This window comes from Mus caroli, unplaced genomic scaffold, assembly GCF_978045245.1.
Source record: "Mus caroli unplaced genomic scaffold, Mus_caroli_1 scaffold_10, whole genome shotgun sequence".
NCBI classification, from domain to species: Eukaryota; Metazoa; Chordata; class Mammalia; order Rodentia; family Muridae; genus Mus; species Mus caroli.
Genome location: NW_028227265.1, coordinates 18,332,354 through 18,354,192, shown reverse-complemented (window position 1 = coordinate 18,354,192; position 21,839 = coordinate 18,332,354). Strand labels below are relative to the sequence as shown.

Here is a 21,839-nt window from a genome sequence, read left to right as displayed (position 1 = left end):
AAAAATATATATATATATATAAAAGAGTAAGAAAGTGGGACCCAACATGGTGACACATACCGTTATCCCAGCATTCAGAGGTCAGAGGCAAGTGGATCTCTCTGAGTTTGAGGCCCCAGCCTAGTCTACAAATCCAGTTCCAGGGCAGCCAGGGCTGCTTCACAGAGAAACCCTGTCTAGAAAAACAAAAAACTAACCCCCCCCAATAAACCTAATCTGAAATGTTTACATCTTACAATATATGTGCGTGTATACATTGCCAGTAAACAGTGCTTACTTACACGCATTTGATATGCTCTGGTACGCCTTTTTTTTAAAGGGTAGGCGTTCAAGACAGAGTTTCTTCATGTAGCTCTGGCCCTCTTGGAACTCACTCTGTAGACCAGGCTGGCCACAGACTCAGAGATTCTCCTGCCTCTGCCTCCTGGATGCTGGGACAAAAGGTGTGTACTACCACTGCCTGGCTCCTTTTTTCTTTTTTAACGATCTATTTATTTTTACTTTATGTGCATTGGCTTTTTGCCTGCATGTTTGTCTGTGTGTGGGTGTCAAATCACTTGGCACTGGATTGCAGGCAGTTGTAAGTTGCCATGTGGTTGCAGGGAATTGGAACTCAGGTCCTGTGGAAGAGCAACCACGGAGCCATCTCTCCAGCCTCTCTGTTCTTCTCTATTTAAAAAAAGTTTTTTTTTTTTTTAACTATGTACATATGAATATGTGCACATGAGTGGGGGTGCCTGTGGTACCAGGCGTTAAATCCTCTTGCTGGAGCTGGAGTTCCATGCTGGCTTCTGGGAACTGAAACTCCAGTCCTATATGGGAGCTGTATGTGCTCTTAATTTGCTAAGCCAGCTTTTCAGCCCTCCTAACTCACAGTGCTTTGGATATTTGTAGGGTACATGAGTTATGTTTTTTGTTGTTTTCTAATTGGCACAAAGCACCAATTTTTTTAAAATCCAGAAATAAAATACACATGCTCTGTCCAGTCAAATATATTTTTCATAGAGCATTTTTCCGGGCATTTGGGGAGCCTGTGAAATGGCTGAGTAGGGAAGGGCGTTTGCACAAGCCTGGCAACCTCAGTCCAACTTTAGGGATCTTTGTAAAGGCAGAGGGAGAGAAGCGACTCCACAGTTACCCTGACATTCAGAAGTGCCAGCTCTCATCATATACACATGCACAGTCATAAAAAGAAAAGGTTACATTCGGAGGTCAGTGCTTAGATGGCTGTGAAAACCGAAGCGTGTCAGAGACATCTAGAGCAGAGACATGGTGAGGTATCAGAGAGCTGTCTCCACCTGACTGTCTGTGAAGGAGGAGCACAGCACTTCTGCATACAGCTTATGTCTTAAACACTTTTTGGGGATTCTGTTAGGGATTCTGTATTAGAGTTAAAATCTACATGATAGCTTACAACCACCTGAGTCCAGCTGCAGCAGATCCAGGGCTCTCTTCTGGCCTCTGTAAACACCGGCTGTTCTGGTGCACAAATTTACATGCAGACTAAAGACCCACACACATAAAATTTTTTCAAAAATCCTCAAAAACTGGCACTCTCCTGCAATCCCAGGACTCGTGAAGCAGAGGCAGACAGATCTCTCTGGGTTTGATGACAGCCTGGTCTATATAGTGAGTTCCAGGACAGCCAGGGCTTATGTATAGAGATCCTATTCCCCCCCCCCCCAAAAAAAAAAAAAAAGAGAGAGAGTCCTCCTTGTGGTCCTGTGAGAATAGTACTTGGATCCATGTTTACTTTAGAACATGTGAGGAAACTGTCTAGAGTTGCTCGGCTTCTGTGCTGCCCACTCTGTGGCTCCACTGGTTCTTGATTGTATGATGTGAATTCTTCTCTGTCCCATCTGAGGCCCAACAGCTTTCTGTCTCCATCTAAACAGGTTCCTAGCAGAATGGATGGTATATGGTTATCCCTCTGAAAATGTCTGGGAATTGGATTTGCAGCGCTTCGGAGCCCTCCAGAGCAGCCGCACCTTTCTGCGCCACCGGGTCATGGAAGTTATGCGTAAGCGTGCTTTTACTCTAATTTTACTGGGCTCAGCAGTTTTTGCGTCATTTGATTTATTAGTCAGGGCTTTCCCTTACCTCTTTAATAACCATTTTGAATTGGGTTTCTCATCTGTGGCTATTTCAGGTCAGAGGATAGGGATTTATGCCCTACCTGACATTTAGGAGCATTTCCGGCACATGGGGCCATGCTAGGAATAGGAAGGACTAGACTTGCAAGCTGGTATGCTGCAGTTTCCTGTGTGCTGCTAGCAGTGTAGCCTTTTCAGTGGGCCTTGGTGCTACCTCGGCTTCCCTCCTAGGTTTTGACGTCATTGGGTAGTTTTTGTCATTATTTTGAGATGGAGTCTCAGAATCCAGGCTCTTTAACTTGCTATATTGCCTTAAACTTCTGATCTTCCTGCCTCTATCTCCTGAATGCTAGGATTACAGGTGTGTGCCGCCAATCCCCCCCCCTCTCTCTCTCTCTGTCTCTCTCTGTCTCTCTCTGTCTGTCTCTGTCTCTGTCTCTCTGTTCCGTGTAATGGTGTGTGTACACATATTGCAGAACAGGGCAGATGTGTAGGGTCAGAGGACAGTTTTGTCGAGTTGGCCTCTCCTACTTTTACACAGGTTTCTAGGAATTGAACTCAGGTCCTCTGGAAGAGTGGTTAGTGCTGTTCTACTAAGCCATCTCTCCAGCTCCAAAAATCTTAAAGAAGAGATTAATGTGGATTTTAGCTTTGTTATATGAATAACATAGCCTTTCAGATTTCAGAACCACCAAATGAAGGTGTACCATAAGCCCTTTACATATTAAAGGGAAAGTCTGTAAACCATGTGGATCCCCGCAGCACAAGCAAAGAATTAAGTGCCTTTTTTACACTTTTTGTAGCTTTAGCTAGCCTGGAACCTGTTATGTAAAGCGGCTGGCCTCTCACATGCTTTTTTCCCCAAGGTTGTTTCTCACTGTATTCTTAGCTGACCTGGAACTCAGAGATTTCCCTGCCTCTGCTTCTTGGGTGCTGAGATGAACTGTGTGTGCCAACATATACCTGTCTTTGAGCACACTTAAACAAAATTACCCACGTCCCCTTTAAATACAGCCTTCATCAATCTAGGTGCACATCTTTAATCCCATTACTTGGGGGAGTGGAGGCAGAGGCAGGTAGATCTCTGTGAGTTTGAGGTCAGCCTGGTTACTGAGTGAGTTCAAGGACAGCCAGGGCCTTCATATATACTTTGGAGTTTTGCAACATTTAGATCCATGACTGTTTCATTGTTTCTGCCGACTAATTTGGAACTAAAAATGTAAACAGGTGTAAATTACTTGCTAGTGTTTGTTAGCAAGATAGTACCAGTATTTATACATTTTTCTCTCTTCTGAACTAGACATGTTCCATTGAGTGATATCTGATACTTGAGCTATTCCCCTGTAAATTACTCTCTTTTGAGTTGGAATAATTCCAGGCTCTTATAGCTATTGGTCACTCAGTTCTTCTCAGTTCAGTCTGTGACTCTGAACTTTGATAGCCCATCATGAACACCACCTTAGTAATTCTCAGACAGTTTCTCTGTGTAGTCCTCCCTGTTCTGGAACGTGTTCATGTTCCTTAGACCACGCTGACCTTGAACTCAGAGATCCAACTGCACCTACTGGAATTAAAAGCCTGTGCATTACTGTTGCTTGGCTTTAAATTTTTAAAATTTATTTAAAAATTTGATGTGTATGAATATTTTGCTTCTGTGTATGCCAGTGTGCCACTTTTATGCCTGATACTTATGAAGGCCAGAAGAGGGCTCAGATTCCCTAGAAGTGGAGTTAGAGGACAATTGTGAGCCACCATGTGGGTGCTGGAAAATAAACCCAGATCCTCTGGAAGGGCCGCCAGTGCTTGTATCTGCAGAGAGGTTGTTCTTACCCCCACTCAACCCCCTTTCTTTATGGTCGTGGGAACTGAGCCCCAGAGCCTCATGCATGCTAAGCAAGTCCATCTGCCTCAGCTCTTGCTTGGTTTTTGAGATGGGGACTTATTAAGTTGCAGTCCTAGTTACTTTTCTCTTGCTATGAGGAGACACCATGACCAAGGCAACTTATAAAGGAATTGCTTAACTGGGGGCTTGTGCATAGTTCAGACAGTGAGTCTGACCATTATGGTGGGGAGCATGGAGCAGGCAGGCAAGACTGGTACTAGCACAGTAGCTGATTTTTATCTGCAAGTTGGAGGCAGAGATAGCACTGGACCTGGTGTGGGCTTTGAAACTTCAAAGTCCCCCCAGTGACACACCTCCTAATCCTTTCCACAAGAGTTCCACCAGCTGGGAACCTAAACTTTCAAATATATGAGTCTATGGGGCCATTCTAATTCAGACCATCACAAGCTGCCCAGGCTTGGCTTGGCTGGAACCTTGAATTTGAAGTCCTTCTACTTCAGCCACCCAGGTCTCTGGAATTGTAAGCCTGTGCTTCCAGGTCGAGCTGATAGAGTGTTTATGTGTTCTAGCTCTGATCTATGATCTGAAGGTTCCCCGTTGGGATTTCCAGACTGGAAGGCAGTTACGTACATCTCCTCTTTATGACCGGCTGGATGCTCAAGGAGCCAGATGGATGGAAAAGCATGGATTTGAGAGGCCAAAGTACTTTGTTCCACCCAACAAGGGTAGGAATGTGTCTGTCTGTCTATCTTCTTTTTTAAGAATCTCACATTTTAGCCTAGAACTAACTTTATATTTTAGGTCAGCTTTGAATCCTGATCATCCCTCTTATTTTGGCATCTCAATTGCTGGGATCATAGTCAGAAACCACCACCCTTGGCTGTGTGTGTGTTGTATGCATGTGTATATATGCACCCTCATATAGGCCAGAGATTTATGTTTTCTCTGTACTCCACCTTACTTTTTCAGATAGATTTTTTTTTTCACTGAATCTGGAGTTGACTGATTGGCTAAACTGTTGGCCAATAAGCCACAGGATCCTCTCACCACTGGGATTAACCGGGGTTCACTGTTAGTCCCAGCTTTATATCAGTGCTGGGAATCCAAACTCAAGTCCTCATGCTTGCATAGCAAGCTCTTCAGCTACTGAGACAGTTGCTTCTACCCCACCTTAAAACTGGTATTTAGTGAGTGCCTTTGGCTAGAATGGATTTCCTGGAAGAAAAAGTCTGTAGGCCATAATAAAATATATGAAGACTTCTCAGTGTCAAAACTCTTTACTTCCCACTGTGTCTTTTCTGCTTCATAGACCTTCTTGCATTAGAACAGAGCAAGACTTTCTACAAGCCAGACTGGTTTGATATTGTGGAGTCGGAAGTCAAATGCTGCAAGGAAGCTGTGTGTGTCATTGACATGTCCTCTTTCACAAAATTTGAAATAACTGTAAGTATTAAAGTTTGGGGAAACATTTTCTACTTACTGAGTGTTTTTCTTTTCTTTTGTGTATTTTCATGTTTTTAATTTTATATATATATATATATATATATATATATATATATATATATATATATATATATAGTTATTTTGCTTCAATGTATGCCTGTTGACTGTGTGCATGCAGTACCTGAGAAAGCCAGAAGGCAGCCTTGGCTTCCCCTGGGACTGGAGTTATAAATGGCTGTGGGCTGCCTTGCGGGTACTTGGGAATTGACCAAACAGCCAGTGCTCTTAACCAAGGAGCCACCTCTTCAGCCCCCAAAATGTTTGCTTTGATCTCCCCCTCCCCTCCCTTCCCCTCCCCTCTCTTCCCCTGCCTTCTCTTCTCTTCTCTTCTCTTCTCTTCTCTTCTCTTCTCTTCTCTTCTCTTCTCTTCTCTTCTCTTCTCTTCTCTTTCAGACAGGGTTTCTCTGTATAGCCCTGGCTTTCCTGGAACTCACTTTGTAGACCAGGCTGGCCTCCAATTCAGAGATCTGCCTGCCTCTGCCTCCTAAGTGCTGACATTAAAGGCAAGCACCGCCAGCCCAGCAAAGACTTGTTCATGTTTGAGTGTTTTGTCTGCATATGTATCTGCATACCAGAAGAGGACACTGGATCTCATGAGACTCTAGTTTTAGGTGGCTATGAGCCACCCTGTGGTTGCTAGGATTGAACTCAATATTTCTGGAAGTGTAGCCAGTTTTCTTGACCACGGAGACACCTCTCTAGCTCCCAAATGCCCATTTTTCATTTGATCCTCAAAATTGATTCTGGAAGAACTTTACACTCTTTTAGTGCTTCATCTGTGTAATCACATTTTTCTGAATGTTAGCTCCTGTAACAGTTTTTAGTTAACTTGGTAAGACCCACTTATCATAAGTACTGATGGTTAGATTTCCTTGTGGCTTACAGGAAAGTAAGCCTGCAAATGGTGTCATGTAGGTTGTCTCTTTGAGTTCCCTCAGTCGGGCAGTGCTGCAGTTCATGCAGTCAGGTGCCCCTGTGTTCACTGTCCCCGCCTCACCCTTGCCTTGCAGTCCACTGGGGACGAGGCGTTAGAAAGTCTGCAGTACCTTTTCTGCAATGACCTCGATGTGCCTGTAGGCCACATTGTTCATACTGGCATGCTCAATGAATATGGAGGATACGAAAACGACTGCAGCATCGCACGCCTGACCAAACACAGGTGAGCTGAGCTGCCATGCCCTTCTCCTTCCACTAAACTGATACTTCATAGGCTCTGGATGTTGAACACTTAGTACTTCTCTAGGAGGCCCCAGTCCCAGGAGCCCAAAAACTATTTCATAAACTCCTGTCTAAATCACTAGTCACCTGTAAACAAATCAGCAAAGGCCAATAAAGAGAAGAAACCCAGGGTGGGTTGGTGGCTCATACTTATAATGTCAGGAGTGTGAAGGTTTAACACAAGTTTGGGGCCAATCTGGGCTACATGAGGAGTTCCAGGCCAGCTTGGCCTATGAAGTGAGACTCACTCTGTTTAAAAGATAAGAACAGAATAAGCTGTACTATGTATAACTGTACACTGGGTGTAGTCACTCTAATGGGAAAGGATTCTTTAGAAATGTTACTAAATCTGTGTAAATTTTCTGCCTTTTGGTTTTGATTATTTTGGGGTTTTCATTTTCAGTTTCTTTATGATTTCTCCAACCGATCAGCAGGTCCGCTGTTGGGCCTGGCTTAACAAATACTTGCCGAAAGACAGCAACTTGCTGCTGGAGGACGTCACCTGGAAATACACAGGTAATCAGTCAGCCTTCGCAGGGCAGCCCAGTACAGAAGCAGGCGCAGATCATCTTCTACTTTCCGTTCTTATTTATATTTGACTTTACAAGTAAGCATAAGAATTAGTGTGAAAGCTGGGCGTGGTGGCGCACGCCTTTAATCCCAGCACTCAGGAGGCAGAGGCAAGTGGATTTCTGAGTTCGAGGCCAGCCTGGTCTACAAAAGTGAGTTCCAGGACAGCCAGGGCTATACAGAGAAACCCTGTCTCAAAAAACCAAAAAAAAAAAAAAAAAAAAGAATTAGTGTGAAAGAGACATGCTGGGGCGGGGCTGGACAGACCGCTCATCAGTTAAGAGCACTGACTCCTCTTCCAGAGGTCCTGAGTTCAAATCCCAGCAACAACATGGTGTCTCACAACCATCTGTAATGGGATCTGACGCCCTCTTCTTGTGTGTCTGAAGAGAGTGACAGTGTGCTTATATAAAATAAATAAATTAAAAAAAAATACAAATCAAGACATGCTGGGGCTGGAGTGGTAGTTGAGAAGTCAGGAACACTTTATTTTGTGCTCTTGTAGGTTTCTGTTTCCCTTACCTGAGGGCAGCTCACAACTGCCCGCTACTCCACTTCCAAGGGACCTGATGCCTTCTTTTGGCTTCCATTTGCATTTGGTACATGTGCATCTGCAAACATCCATAAAGATAAAACACTCCACACATAAAATAGAAATAAAAACATCTTTGGGGCTGGGGAGAGATGACTCAGTTAAGAGAGCTGCCTGGCCGGGCAGTGGTGCCTTTAATCCCAGCACTTGGGAGGCAGAGGCAGGTGGATTTCTGAGTTTGAGTCCAGCCTGGTCTACAGAGTGAGTTCTAGGACAGCAAGGGCTGCACAGAGAAACCCTGTCTCGAAAAAAAAAAAAAAAAAAAAAAAAAAAAAAGAGAGAGAGAAAAAAAAAGCTGCCTGTCCTTCCCGAGCACTTTGGTTCACTTACTACCTTCCACTGCTCACATCCAATGTATTATTCTGGCTTTCATGAGTACCACATACACATGGGGCACAGATGTATGTAAAACATTCATGAGCATGAGAAAAAAAATCAGCAAATCTGTAACCCTTAGCTACATGTAATGATGCTTTTCTTTAATCACAACACCCAGGAAGCAGAAGTAGGCAGATCTTCGTGAGTCTGGTCTACATGATGAGCCTTAGGACAGCCAGAGCTGTTTCACAAAAACAAACTGTATACTCCTTAAAAAAATAAATCTTTAAAGGGAAATAAGACACTGTGAACACAGATAATTGTCCATTCAATTTATTTATTCAGTTCCAATCCCTGGGAACCACAGTGGAAGGAGAAAAGTGACTTGCAGTCATCTTACTAACCCACTCATCTCACCAAGGACTTCATTCTCTCTCATTAGCAGCAAGTATGATTAGCTTCTTGCTGCTAGCTTGGCAGAGTATAGACTATTACTGAATCCTGGTTGTCTTGTAGCCTGTACTAGAGCAGTTACGTGTAGTTCTGTCAAAGGAACAGAGCCTAGGGTGGAGAGACAGTTCTCTAGGCACTGTTGGGACGGGGATCACTTCCATCATGTAGGAAGATGAACTATAGTGCTTGGTGTATGGCCAGCCCTGGAAGTGATCTCTTGGTTAGGTCTTGGTCTCGATCCTAATCTTCTGCAGAGGAGACTATAAAATACATCCTTCTTGTGCACTGCAAGAACCACACTAGCCAGGCTCTTCACACCAGCCAGTCAGCAGCTGCATTCAACAGGTCTGTCAGAGCCCAGGTACTTACCATTGAACTGCAGGACCCTAAATAAAGGGGCTTTTTTTTATGTCTCATCAGCTGTAGACCAGGTCCTGTGTAGATATGGTGGTTAGTTTATCACCTGGGAGATAAATGTACTTGACTATGGGAAATCACTGCCTGCCATCATGGACTGACTTTGAACTGTAAACTAGAAAACTATCGTTTACGTTGTCGGTGTATTCACGACAGTAGCAGGTAAAGAACCGGGGATAGTGGACACGGTCAGAAGAGGCTGTTCTCTGGAGAGGCTGGACATCTCTTGTTCTTTACCTTATAGCCCTCAATCTGATTGGCCCTCGAGCCGTGGATGTGCTATCTGAGCTGTCCTATGCCCCTATGACTCCAGATCACTTTCCAACGCTCTTCTGCAAGGTAGGTGCTAGTCATTTGTTGTCTGTGATCAGGGTTGTCTCAAACTTGTTATGTAGCTGAGCATGACCTTACACTTGCGAGCTTGCTCAAGTGCTGGGAATGCGGGTGTGTGTGTGTGTGTGTGTGTGTGTGTGTGTGTGTGTGTATGTAATCGGTTTATATGGTGCTGAGAATCAAACTCATGGCTCCATGCATGCTAGGCAAGCACTCTGCCAACTGAGCCACATTCTTAGCAGTTCTGTTTTTTTTAATGTTAAATATGTTTCTTTTATAGTGATGGCAGGTTCATATTCTTAATATGGTGTTAATACTTAAACAGTGTTTTGACCTTTATTAAGCAAGCAAAATGACCAAGCAACTTTTATTTTTTACTTCCAAGTCTGCTTTATTTAGTAAGGATTAGGATATTCCCTGAAGTATACTTAATGTCTTTGAATGTCAGGTGTGTGTATTTATTGGTTTCTCTAGCACCTGAATTAAACTTAAGGTAACAGTAAATGCACACCGAGGTCAGGTTTTTTTTTTTCTCCTTGCATTTGCTGTTTTTGTTTTTATTCTCATAGTATATTGATAGCTGAACCCTAGACAACACACTAGTTGCTTGGCACACACTACACTGAATAACTGAGTGCTTTGCAGGAAGCAGTCGCACAGCCACTTTGGACATGCATGGAGGAACTTGGAAGTTTAAACCCAAGTGGAGATTTTTAGAGCAAATTGTTTAATGGTTTCCTGCTCTCCAAAGCAGAGAAACCAACAGAAAACTTCATGTTAGTGAACAGATCCTCTGCAGTCTTCTCTGTACTTTACAAAATGATCCAACCTATGACTGTCAAATGCCTTATCTTGTCAGAATTCATGTGGAATTGTTGTTTCAGTGCTGTCTCGATTGGTCTTACACTTCCCTTCACAGAGCAGTATTATATCAGTGACCCTTTCAAGGCGACTGAGCAGCTGGAACACTAGAAACTGAGTTTTTGGTCCCAGAGTACATGAATTGTATTCTGCTGGCATTGTCCTTTATGTGTCTTACAGAGTCCTCCAGAGAAGACATTTGGTTGGTCTTCATTGTTCCTAACGCTGCTTGGCTAACTCAATGTTTTAGCATGAGCTGGTAAAGAGAGATGCTTTTCTTGGTTGTAGCTCTTCTAGGGTTAACATAGGGTGGGTACTGACAGGCTCCTCTCGGGACTCAGTCTCTTGACTGTCAGGAGGGACGAGTACTGACTGCTTTCCTTTTCTTTGTAGGAGATGAGTGTGGGCTATGCAAATGGGATCCGGGTGATGAGTATGACGCACACGGGAGAGCCAGGCTTCATGCTGTATATCCCCATAGAGGTGAGAGGGCTCTGGGCAGGGCTACCAGTTTCCCAAGATTCCTGAATACCAACAGGTTTAGAATGGTGTATCCCATCCAGTCTTGGACAGGCTGCAGGGAAGAAGTTTTCATCATTTTTAATAGTTAATGTTAAAGAGATACATGCATTTTAAAATAAAAACTTGAGGGAGGGAACATAGAATACTTGGGCTCTGTCTCAACACCCACATGGCAGCTCACAACCATCCTTATCTCTGGTTCTGGGAGATATACTGCCCACTTCTGACCTCTAAGGGTACCAGGCACATACATGGTACCCATACATGCATACAGGCAGAACACTCACATACATAGAATAGAAATAAAATGTTTACGCATCTTAAAAAAAATGAAAACTTGACGGGATGTAGCTCACTTAGCATACAGTTTGTCTAGCATGTCAGTCAGTCCTCAGTTTGATCCCTAGTACTCTTATCACCTAGGCATGGTAACACACGCCCGTAATCCTAGCACTGAGAAGGTAGACGCTGGAGTCTAGTCTGGGATACATGAGACTCTAGGAATCTCAAAAATCAACATAGTGGGCTAGAGATGGCTTAGTTGTTAAAGTCTAGGCTCACAAGCAGTCAAATAAAATCAGTTCTGTAGATAAGACCCAGCATCACCTTCATAATTAGTTCCCATCAGCCAACAGCAACCTGATGTAGTAGCATTATTTAACTCATCAGTAATTTTGATGTATATGCAAGTAAATTCAAAGACAGGGAAGAGGGTAGTACTTAGTACCTTTGGGGTTACATATTTGTTTTTTTGTTGTTGTTCTTAGAGACAGGGTTTGTGTAGCCCTGGTTATCTTTAAACTTACTCTGTATAACAGGCTGGCTTTGAATTCAGAGATCTGTCTGCCTCTGCCTCCCAAGTGCTGTTTTGTTTTGTTTTTTTGTTAAATTGGTCTTGGGATTCTCAGTGTTCTAGCCCAGGCTGGTCTCTACCTCTTGAAAGCTAGGATTATATATATGTGCCCCACCCCACCTGGCCTGTCAGTCAAGTTTAAGTTATGAATGAGGCGGAGTACTACTGAAAGCCACTCCACAGAGCTGGCAGTCTAGTCTTCTTGCCTCTGAACTTGGCCTGAGTTTCCTGGAGCACGCACTCCTGCTGGTGGAACAGGCTAGACAGGCTGCTGCTCTGTGTCCTAATGCTTTGTTTTCCTTCTGACACCGCAAGCCACTACTGTTCCCTTTCAGGCCTCATATTACCTCCCCCACCCAGCACACACATGCACACCTATATGTATATGATTTATTATATGTATATATGGTACACATGTGGCGCTGCACTGAGGAGACCAGGAGAGGTGTGAGATTCCTGGAAGTGGAGTGACAGGTGGTGGTGAACTAATGATGTGCTCGGGAGCCAAGCCTGAGCAAGTGCTCTTAACTGCTGGGCCATCTCTCCAGCATTCATATCACAGTTTGTAATGTTCTGAGACACAGTTTCAGAATATAGCTCCAGCTGTCCTGGAACTCACTATGTAGACCAAGCTGGCCTTCAATTTAAGAGATCCCGTGCCTCTGCCTTCTGAGTCCTGGGATTAAAAGTGTGGCACCATGTCCAGCCACATCACTTCTTAGTGAGACCTTATTTAAAGCTATCTGTCCTCTTACCTCTCTTTGTACTTTACCCTTTTTTTCTGTAGCACTTACCACTACCTAAAAACATTACTGTGTACTCCTGAGAGTTCCCTGTAAGGATTTTATATCCTACCACATAAAGAAATAGGTGTCACATCGTAAGTCAGAGTAGATGTTCCCTGGAGTTTTTGGTCACATCCTTTCCTTTGGCCATGCTCCTCCCCATGCCCTAGGCCCAGGCCTGGCCCAGGCCTGGCCCACGCTGCCCTCGTACTCTCCATTCTTGCATCAACCTGGAACTGCTTCCACATTGCCAAGGCTTCCTCCCATATCACCCACACTCTTAGTTTTGAGTTTATGTAGTGTCTGTATGTCAGGGCACACCTACCATGGTGCATGTATGGAGGTCAAAGGGTAAGTTTCAGAGTTGGTCCCTCTCTTTGTAGGGTCCAGGGTCAAACTCAAGTCCTTACAGAGGGCACAGACACCTCAACCACTGAACCGGATCTTTTTCTTCAATCTAGCTTTTCTCTCCAGCCACACACACATTTTAAAGCTGGGGCTTATTTTGGTTCAGTTTGAGTCCAGTGCACAGTAAGTTATGGTGGCAGAATTGTAACTAGACTCATTGCATCCATAGTAAAGATGCAGAGACATTAATTTATATTTCTAGATACTTTAAATAATTTGAACATACTATTTTTATATGTATGGGTGTTTTGCCTGCATGTATGCCTTTGTGCCACATGGGTGCAGTGGCCATGGGAGTCAGAAAAGGGCACTGGATCCCCTGAAATTAGAGTTAAAGATGGAAATAGTTAAACTATTGTGAGCTGCCATGTTAATGCTGGGAATTGAACCCAGGATCTCTGCAAAGAACAGCAAGTGACCCATCTCTCCCATGCATGGTTGTCATGTGGTACATGGTATGAGGGTTTTGCATGTGTATTACCCAGAACTGAACCAAGAGTCACAGGCACGCTGGGCAAATGAGTCTACCTCTGAGCTTTGTGATTGCTAGGAAGATGTCTGTCTGTCTACCAGCTGAGCTGCATGTCTTCAGCAGCTTTAAGGTGGTCTTTAAAATGTGAGTATGTTTGGCTGGAGAGAGATGGCCCAGCAGTTAAGAGCACTGACTCCTCTTCCAGAGGTCCTGAGTTCAAATCCCAGCAACGACATGGTTGCTCACAACCATCTGAAATGGGGTCCGATGCCCTCTTCTGGTGTGTCTGAAGACAGCTACAATGTAATCATATACATAAAATCAATAAATTTTTTAAAAAATGTGAATATATCCATTCAAAATTAACTGTTAAAAATGATAAAATCCTTTTCCTGCAGCCTACCTAAGAACCAAAGGGATAGGCCACTTCAACTAACTAGAAAGCTCACTAGTTGCTAACCTTTCTTCTCTTCATATAGTATGCTCTGCATGTCTACAATGAGGTGATGAGTGTTGGACAGAAATATGGAATCCGGAATGCTGGGTATTATGCCCTCAGAAGTCTCCGAATTGAGAAGTTTTTTGCTTTCTGGGGTCAGGACTTAAACACCCTTACCACGCCCTTGGAGTGTGGAGGAGAATCTCGAGTGAAGTTAGAGAAGGTATTATTTATCTACATCTCCCTGTGCCTCTCAGCCAAACAGTTGTGATGTGTCTAAGATAGGAAGAGCTGAACAAATAAAGAAGAGCAGGGAAGATAGGGAGGTGCTAGCTAGCACCAGTTAAGTCATGAGGAATAGTGTGACCTCAGGGCAGGACACTTACCTGTGGGATGCACATTTCAGATAAAATCCCAACACCTGGTTACATTGACATACATTTTTTAGTCAATTGTGGTCACAAATAATATTGTGAATGTACCACAGTATTCATCTAAATTAGTCATCTTACAGCCAGCTGCCTAATTTCCTCTTAAGATATATTTTTAACTTTTAATTATGTGAATGCATGTATGTCTGCATGAGGTGTATTTGAATGCAGTTGCCAAAAGAGGCCACTGGGAACAGAACTTGGGTCCTCTACAACTCTTCTCTCTCCAGCCCCAGGTCTTATTATTTAGAAAAGTATAGTTCAAAAGGTTAGTCTACTGTCTTCCACCTCTGAACCTCACCCGGTGTCTTCTCAGAAGCAGCAGTTGGTTTCTATTCTAGAGTGTTAGAATGGGCAAGTATGCCAGTGTGTGTTCCCCTGCCCACTTTCAACCTAGATCGTGTTAAACTTGCTTTACATACTACAGTGTATTTAGGCAGTTCCCTAACAGTGCACCTGTAGACAAGGTCCTACTATGTGCTGGCTGACCTGGAACTTTCTGTGTAGACCAGGCTGTGTGTCGTCATGCCCAGATAGTGTACTCTCGTATCCGTTTATTTACTTACTAATTTTGGCCACTGCATATAACTAGACATAAAGAAACTACACACAATTTTTTCGTGTGCTGTGAAAATGTTAACTTACTTAAAAAGACCTGTATTTTAATTATAGAGATAATCACTATTAAGTTTGTTTACCTGTATATATAAGTATATTGGTACATACATATATTCTTTGTTACTAGGCCCGTGATTGAAATCTGTTCACAGAAGTATGTACTTCAGCTGTGTCTCTGCTGTGTACAAAGCTTTTCACAATGCCTTCTCAAACATCATTTTCTAAAAGCTAGCAGGAATGTAGTCTAAATGTACTCTCTACCTTTACATGCCAAGGGCCATCTTGTAGACTGGTATCTCAGGGGTTTTTCCCTTTTTTCTCCTAGGGCATAGACTTCATTGGTCGGGATGCCCTGCTGCAGCAGAAGCAGGCTGGGGTGTATAAGCGCCTTGCTATGTTCATCCTGGACGACCATGACACAGACCTTGATTTGTGGCCTTGGTGGGGAGAACCCATTTACCGGAACGGAAAGTACGCTGGCAAGACCACCAGCAGTGCCTATAGCTACACACTGGAGCGCCATGTATGCCTGGGTTATGTACACAATTTTTCTGAGGACAGTGGGGAAGAGCAGGTGGTGACAACAGATTTCATCAACCGAGGAGAATATGAAATTGACATTGCAGGACATCGGTTTCAGGCCAAGGCCAAGCTCTACCCTGTCACCTCTTTTTTCACTCACAAGCGTAGAAAGGACGATGTGGAGCTGAGCGACTTTCATGGGAAGTAATGCAAGACACTCCCTTCCCACAGTCTTATCATGAGGAGCATCGTTCTCAGAGCCGAGTTTCCCTCCGTCCCGGTCTCCTCACTGAAGGTACCTTTGTCCTTGCCTAGGTTCAATTTGACTTAAACTTTTTCCTTGAAAGCCTTTCTTGTCTTCCCATTTTCTCCCATTTGCTGTTACCCCTCCTAATAATCCAGGCTCTTCTCATCCCTCCAGCAGGCTCACATACCCACAGTGGCGGGCAGAACCCACTTGTGGAATGGTATTAAGGTGACAGACTGATTTTTAAATTCAGTGTTAGGCAAGTTGGTATTATTTAAGTCTTAGGGTAAACATCCATTTCCCTTCGGCTTAGATTCTTACCGAGTAACAACCTAGTTTCGGTAGATGATTTTGTGTCCGATGCAGCCCTGGGAATAATTTGTGTCTTAACCAGGCAGATAATTCTGTTCCACTGTGCTGAGGTTGCCACCTGATACCTCGTAACCATCTACCTCACCAATAAGAGGGATTGTGTGGACACTGTCTGCTCTGTGGAAGGGGCATAGTTACCTGGTACCCAGTGTCCTCCAACTTTGTGCTTACGTGTTTGTGCCAGGGCACCCTACCTGCATTTTCTTCGTTTTCTGCTATCTTTTATCATGATGTTGGTTTTTAGCTGAGTAAACAGGTATGCCAGTATTTGAAAGGAAAGACAAACCATGCTGCCTTTTCTGTTGCTTTTCCCAGTAGGAGCAGTGTGAACTCAGATGCTGAGTTCCTACTGTTAAGAGGAGGGGTGCTGCTTTTCTTTCAGCTAATCATAGGTCAGTGAGCTATCCCTTATTGATTTCTTCAGATGACTTCTAGACTCATCTGTGCCTTGTGTAGCCTGCCTACAACCTCAACATCCATTCTTAGCCTTTTAGAAGAGGAGGAGGGGATCAGGCGGGTTGTTTTGGGTGATTAAGTAAACCATGCTGGTCATACTGCGTTTCAGAGCCCCAAGCTTTGCGTCCCTAGCATGAACAAAGCCAGACAGATGACCACTGAGAACTGTAAGTACAGTGCAGGCCAGAGACTGCTCCCCACCCTCACACCCCCAGCCATCTTGATAGAATCTTTGGAATGGAAAGCGAGTGGGAGACCCACCACATGCACCACACATTTCCGTGGCTCTGCTGTTTTGTGGAAATTGGAGCTAGCCTCAAATTTGCGATCCTCTTGCTTATTAGTCTCTTGAGCACTGAGATTTCAGGTGTGGTGACAGGCTTTTTGAAGTTGTAACTTGGATGTCATGGCTGTTCTATATACCATCAACACTGATTTTGTTTGCTCTCATATACAAACTGTCCCAGTCTTGGAGAACTTTTAATTCTCTCAGCACTCGAGATAAAGAGGCAGGCGGGGTCTTTGTGAGTTCAAGGCCAGCCTGGTCCACAGAGTAGAGTGAGTTCCAGGAAAGCCAGGGCTACACAGAGAGAAACCCTGTTTCATAAAACCAGAAAGGGAAGGGAGGGAGTGAGGGAGAGGGCAAGGGCAAGCTCAGGCAAGAGAGCTAGCTGGCCACAACACATACCAGCCTTTAATTCAATTAAAGTAGTTCTCACTAACTGGGAAGCATTGGTTTTGCTAAACTGATATCAATAGAAATTCTTTCATTTCTTTAGAGCAGCTCAAAATTCTCGTGTCTTCTTTGACATTTCTGTAGAACTTTATCCACTCAGACTTTCCTTCCTTCCTTCCTTCCTTAACACATTTCTTGCTGTTTTTTCCAGCTAGGCTATTCCTACTTAGCTTTCGAGATTTTAAATGATTAAAAGGACACACAATTAGAATTCGATGTGAGGGTAATTAGTATTTTGGGAAAAATAGCTATTTAATGAGATGAGAGGAACTGTTTCTCCACTAGAGAGCTGAGCAGGGCAGCAGTAGCAGTAAAGCTACTGAGGAGGCAGAACAGGCTCTTAACTGACCTGTGGGGGTGGAGTACAGATGCACAGCTCCAGGTACTGTGTGCTCTCTCTGATAGATATGGCCGTTGTCTGTAAAAGTCCACAGTCTGTGTAATGAACGTTTATTTGGTATTGAATACAAAATACATTTTTGAACTATGCATTACTTGTAAAAAAAAAAGGTAGCAATCAGCAGGTTTGCTCTTTAAATATGGAAGTTAGTACTTAAGTTCCAAATCAGAAAAACTTCCAAACCAATATAGTTTACAATTGGGCATACCACCATCACAGTATATTATTCAGAAACAAATGTCATCAAGAGTATTCTCAGCAGTTTTTTATTTTGTTAATCACTAGCTAATTAACTATTAAGTTGGAGGGAAACAGCAGCTTCCTACTAAGTTTCCAGCTAGAAGTTCTGGCTGATGCTGCCATCAGCAGAGCTTACAGACCATGCTTGTCTTGCTGCAGTTTTTTCTATGCTTGATGGCACAAGTACCTTAGATAGTCGAGGGGGCTGCTTACCAGTGTGGGAGCATGCTGGGCTTCTCAGGAGTAGATGCAAGTTGTCAGCAGAAATGGTAGCTCTAGAGCAGTGGTTCTCAATTTGTGGGTTGTAACCCCTGACCCTTTCACAGGTCTCCTAAATAATTGGAAAGCACAGATATTTACATTATGATTCATAATAGTAACAAAATCAGTTATTAAGTAGCAATGAAAATAATCTTACGTTGGGGTCACTGCAAATGTGAGGAACCGTATTAAAAGGTCACTGCGTCAGGAAGGTTGAGAATCACTGCTCTAGAGGCATGACTGAAAATCTAGGAGGACTAAAGAGGGACAATCACTGTACCTCCTGAGTTGTGTGACACTTCCAGTTCAGGGACAGTGAGGCTATCTTGGCTTGCCTTGTATAACACACACTAGGGAGCCGGTTAGCTTTAAGGGATTGTAAACACTTCAGTTTTAGGTGACAGATTCTCTGGAATAGTTACCACATCTACTTCCTAGAAGTGAGGGGGTTCCATGTTCTCCTCTTTGATTATAGAAGCAATTAAATCTCTTTGAACAAGGTAACAAAGTATATGGAAAACCTAGAGTTGGAAGTTTTCTGTGATACTCCATGAAGGCTCTTTTAGCCACATGCACAGCCTATTTCTCAGCACTACCACAGTTATTTGAAATATGCTCAAGCTTGTAACAGAGTTCCCTTCCATGACATAGGAACTGAACTTGCAAAAAGGAACAGAGAGGAATGGCTTGAATAGTCTTAATTGTGAGACTACCTCACTGCATTTCTAGTTCTTCTGTGGGTTCCTACAGATCATATTAGTCCTGCACACAGGATCGTTTAGCACAATTATAAACCCTAGCTTCAGCCTGGTCGCCAAGAGCCCATTTATGCGGCCGTGGACTATAGCCACTTCAGCTTGGCACTTGTTGGGAAGTACATTAGCTCTGGCCTGTCTCCTCTATGTTGTGTTCAAGAAAAGTAACCAAACATGAAAAACAAATTTGTAGATTTCAGTATTAACTGATCTGTTTTGGGATATGGGTGACAGCTTTGATTTTCAGGTTACCTTATGAACACATTTGCTAGCATGGGAAAAGTTCTTCACCGTCCTTGGAGAGAACTGTATGCCTTACAGTATTGGTACTAGCCCTGGAGACTGACCTGGATGAGCAGTTGCATCATCATCCTGTTTGCAGGGGCGAACTACAAATTTCATCTTTGTATCTTTTGGTTAACTTCTTGGCTAAGGTAACAGACTTATATTTAGGACAGTGAAGTTACTTTTTAAATTTTCTGCATCCCAACACCCCCAGCTCACATGTTGATAAGCAGCATAGTATCAACACAGTACACTTTCCTTCTACTGGAGGATGTTCCTCTCACCCTTACATCTGTAGGCACACAGCTTGAGGAGCAGGAGGTGAGTGGGCGAGGATGATGCCTGAGTTCGGCTGCTGCTGAGCTGTGGGTGGTTTGGCAGCACCTCCCTTTCTTTTGGCCTCCAAGGTGCTGATCTGTAAGCCCCCATGTTCATCAGCATGGGGCTTTCTCTCGAAGTCCTCAGCAGTACCCGCACCAGGTACTGTTCACAAGGATCGAGTGTTCCCCTTTGCCGTCTCAGTCGGTCACACATCAGCATTTCCCTGTATAAGACTCTTGGCCTCTAAGCAGTTGTCCGTATCTGAATAATTATACACACTTTCTTCATATTTTGATTCACCTTTGCAAACATCTACCTCCTTGTCTTTTGTCTGTGAATGACAGATTATAAGAGGAGGGGGAGTTATTTTTATCATGTTTCAAAAGATCTATGCCAAGATTTCTTTTGCACACCAAGAACTGAAGCTTGGAGCACCTCTCAGGCCAGTTCTAGTGCCTTACACTCCAGGGTGTCCAATGACTGAGGTAGGATGAAAGCAGAATGTTCGCTCTGTAGGTTCTCATCCCCCACATCAGCCCTCTTTGTTCAAAATAACCTTGGTGTGGGGTAAAAAGTTCTGCAGCTCATTTCACTGAAAGCTTTTCTAGCTCATACTTAACTCTCTGGTCAATGCTTAAGATATATAAGACACCAGTGCAATTGCTATAAAGATCTTTAAATTCGCATTTAGTGTGTGGTTCTGCTCAGCTCCCTTCTGTTCCTGTGTAGTATCAGCATGTGATCCCGAGGACATTCTAGATATTGGAGTAAAATCTTAAGAGCAAACTCAGCCGACTTTGGACACATTGGGTAACTGTGCATTTATGACCAGAATTATTTCTAGATGGCTGGATTTGAATTGAGATTTTCTTTTCATGTATTAGGTGTATAAAATGAATAAAAAGATGTTTCCATAACTATTGTAATGTTCACTTGTAAAATGTCTTTTAATTTGGTTACATGTTATTTGCCTTCTCGAAGGATAAAGTATCTCTGCTGCTAAGGGGTTTAGAAACTAAAGAAACGGAAGAGACATGCTTGTGTACAGTGTGGATGTGGGTAAAAATGAACATGATCCACTACCATATGCATGTAAGCAAGCCCATGTTTATGTAAAAGAGGAACAAAAGGGTTAATTAGCTGGAGATATGGCTAGTATCAAAATTCTAAAATGTAGCTAAAACCTTTACAATTTTTTTTTTTTTTTTTTGGTTTTTTTTTTTTTTTTTTTTGAGACAGGGTTTCTCTTTATAGCTCTGGCTGTCCTGGAGCTCACTTTGTAGACCAGGCTGGCCTCGAACTCAGAAATCCGCCTGCCTCTGCCTCCCGAGTGCTGGGATTAAAGGCGAGTGCCACCATGCCCGGCTACAATTTTTAAAAAATTTACAATTTTTAAAAAATACACTGTTGAAAATCCTCATCATGATCCCACTGAGATCAATTGGTAACATCCTGGGAAATAGATCACAAACTCACTGGGTCAGCGATCCATAGATTAAACCCCCCCCTTCAAGGAGAGCACAATGGTCAAGCATATTGTCTACAACTGGTGTATGTACCTACTTGAAAAAGACAGTCCTCCATTCTATGGAGCCTGCAAACTTTCAATCCTGACTCTGCTCAAGCACTCTCTCATAACCAAAGGGAGGTTGGATACAAGTTACCAAATACAGATTTTTCATGGGAAGCATTAGCCCTGTATACATCAACCCCTGACCCTTCCAGGGCGCCCCACTTTCTTTATAGTCTCACCAGCTTTGTATCAGTCTCTTTGTAGTCAGTAGGCTTCTATGACTCAGAATCACAACTGCTTTAAAGGCATCATGTATTGGGTTGAGTCTGTATATACTTCTGTTGCCTCAGCGTGTGTGTGTGTGTACAAAATGCAGAGCTGGGTGTGATGCTGCACACTTTTTATCCCAGCACTCAGGAGGCAGGGGGATCTCTGTGTGAGGCCAGCTTAATCTACAGAGTGAGTTTCAGGACAACCAGGGCCTCACAGAGAAACCTTGCTGAGGGGGAAAAAAAGGAAAACACAGAAACTTGCCTTGGAGTAAGTGAATGAAACCAGGGCCCTGTGATCTCTAAGCATACATTCTATCATTCACCCAAGTCCCAGTCAGGCATTCTCACAAAGCCCATCTCAGTCACCTGTGAGTTTCAAGGTTCCCCCTTCTAGTTGAGATAACACCCATACAGGTGCTTCCTGACGACCTGCCTGGTGGCATGGGGGGCAGGGGGCATGCATATCCTAGCACACACTATGAGTCCCTGGAATCACTCTAGTCAAACCAGCATGCATTCTAACCCTTGTACCTAACCATCATTTGGGGGGAAACCCGACATTGCTAAGAAACCTTATCTCCATCACCTTCCTAGCCGCCATCACGACTTTTATCTAAAAGGGATAGCCTGTCCTTTATCCAGGAATCTGAAATCTCAATTTGGGTTAAAGTAAGTTCTCACCACACCGCTGGTCCACCAAAATGCTGTCATAAAAACTGGGGGTTTCTAC

The 21,839-nt window shown here is 43.6% G+C and overlaps 1 protein-coding gene across 2 annotated transcripts in view; it reads left to right on the top strand.

The window, feature by feature from the left end:
• Positions 1-20,241, top strand: part of Pdpr (pyruvate dehydrogenase phosphatase regulatory subunit) — a 46,483-nt gene extending 26,242 nt beyond the window's left edge. For both annotated transcript variants that reach the window (XM_085843569.1, XM_085843570.1), the window contains exons 10-18: positions 1,896-2,020; positions 4,506-4,661; positions 5,246-5,379; positions 6,450-6,598; positions 7,061-7,173; positions 9,252-9,346; positions 10,595-10,684; positions 13,721-13,903; positions 15,055-20,241. In XM_085843569.1, the coding sequence (XP_085699695.1) occupies positions 1,896-2,020; positions 4,506-4,661; positions 5,246-5,379; positions 6,450-6,598; positions 7,061-7,173; positions 9,252-9,346; positions 10,595-10,684; positions 13,721-13,903; positions 15,055-15,459 (1,450 nt within the window). In that variant the 3' untranslated portion in view covers positions 15,460-20,241. The remainder of the gene's footprint in view (positions 1-1,895; positions 2,021-4,505; positions 4,662-5,245; positions 5,380-6,449; positions 6,599-7,060; positions 7,174-9,251; positions 9,347-10,594; positions 10,685-13,720; positions 13,904-15,054) is intronic.
• The last annotated feature ends 1,598 nt before the right edge of the window (positions 20,242-21,839 follow it).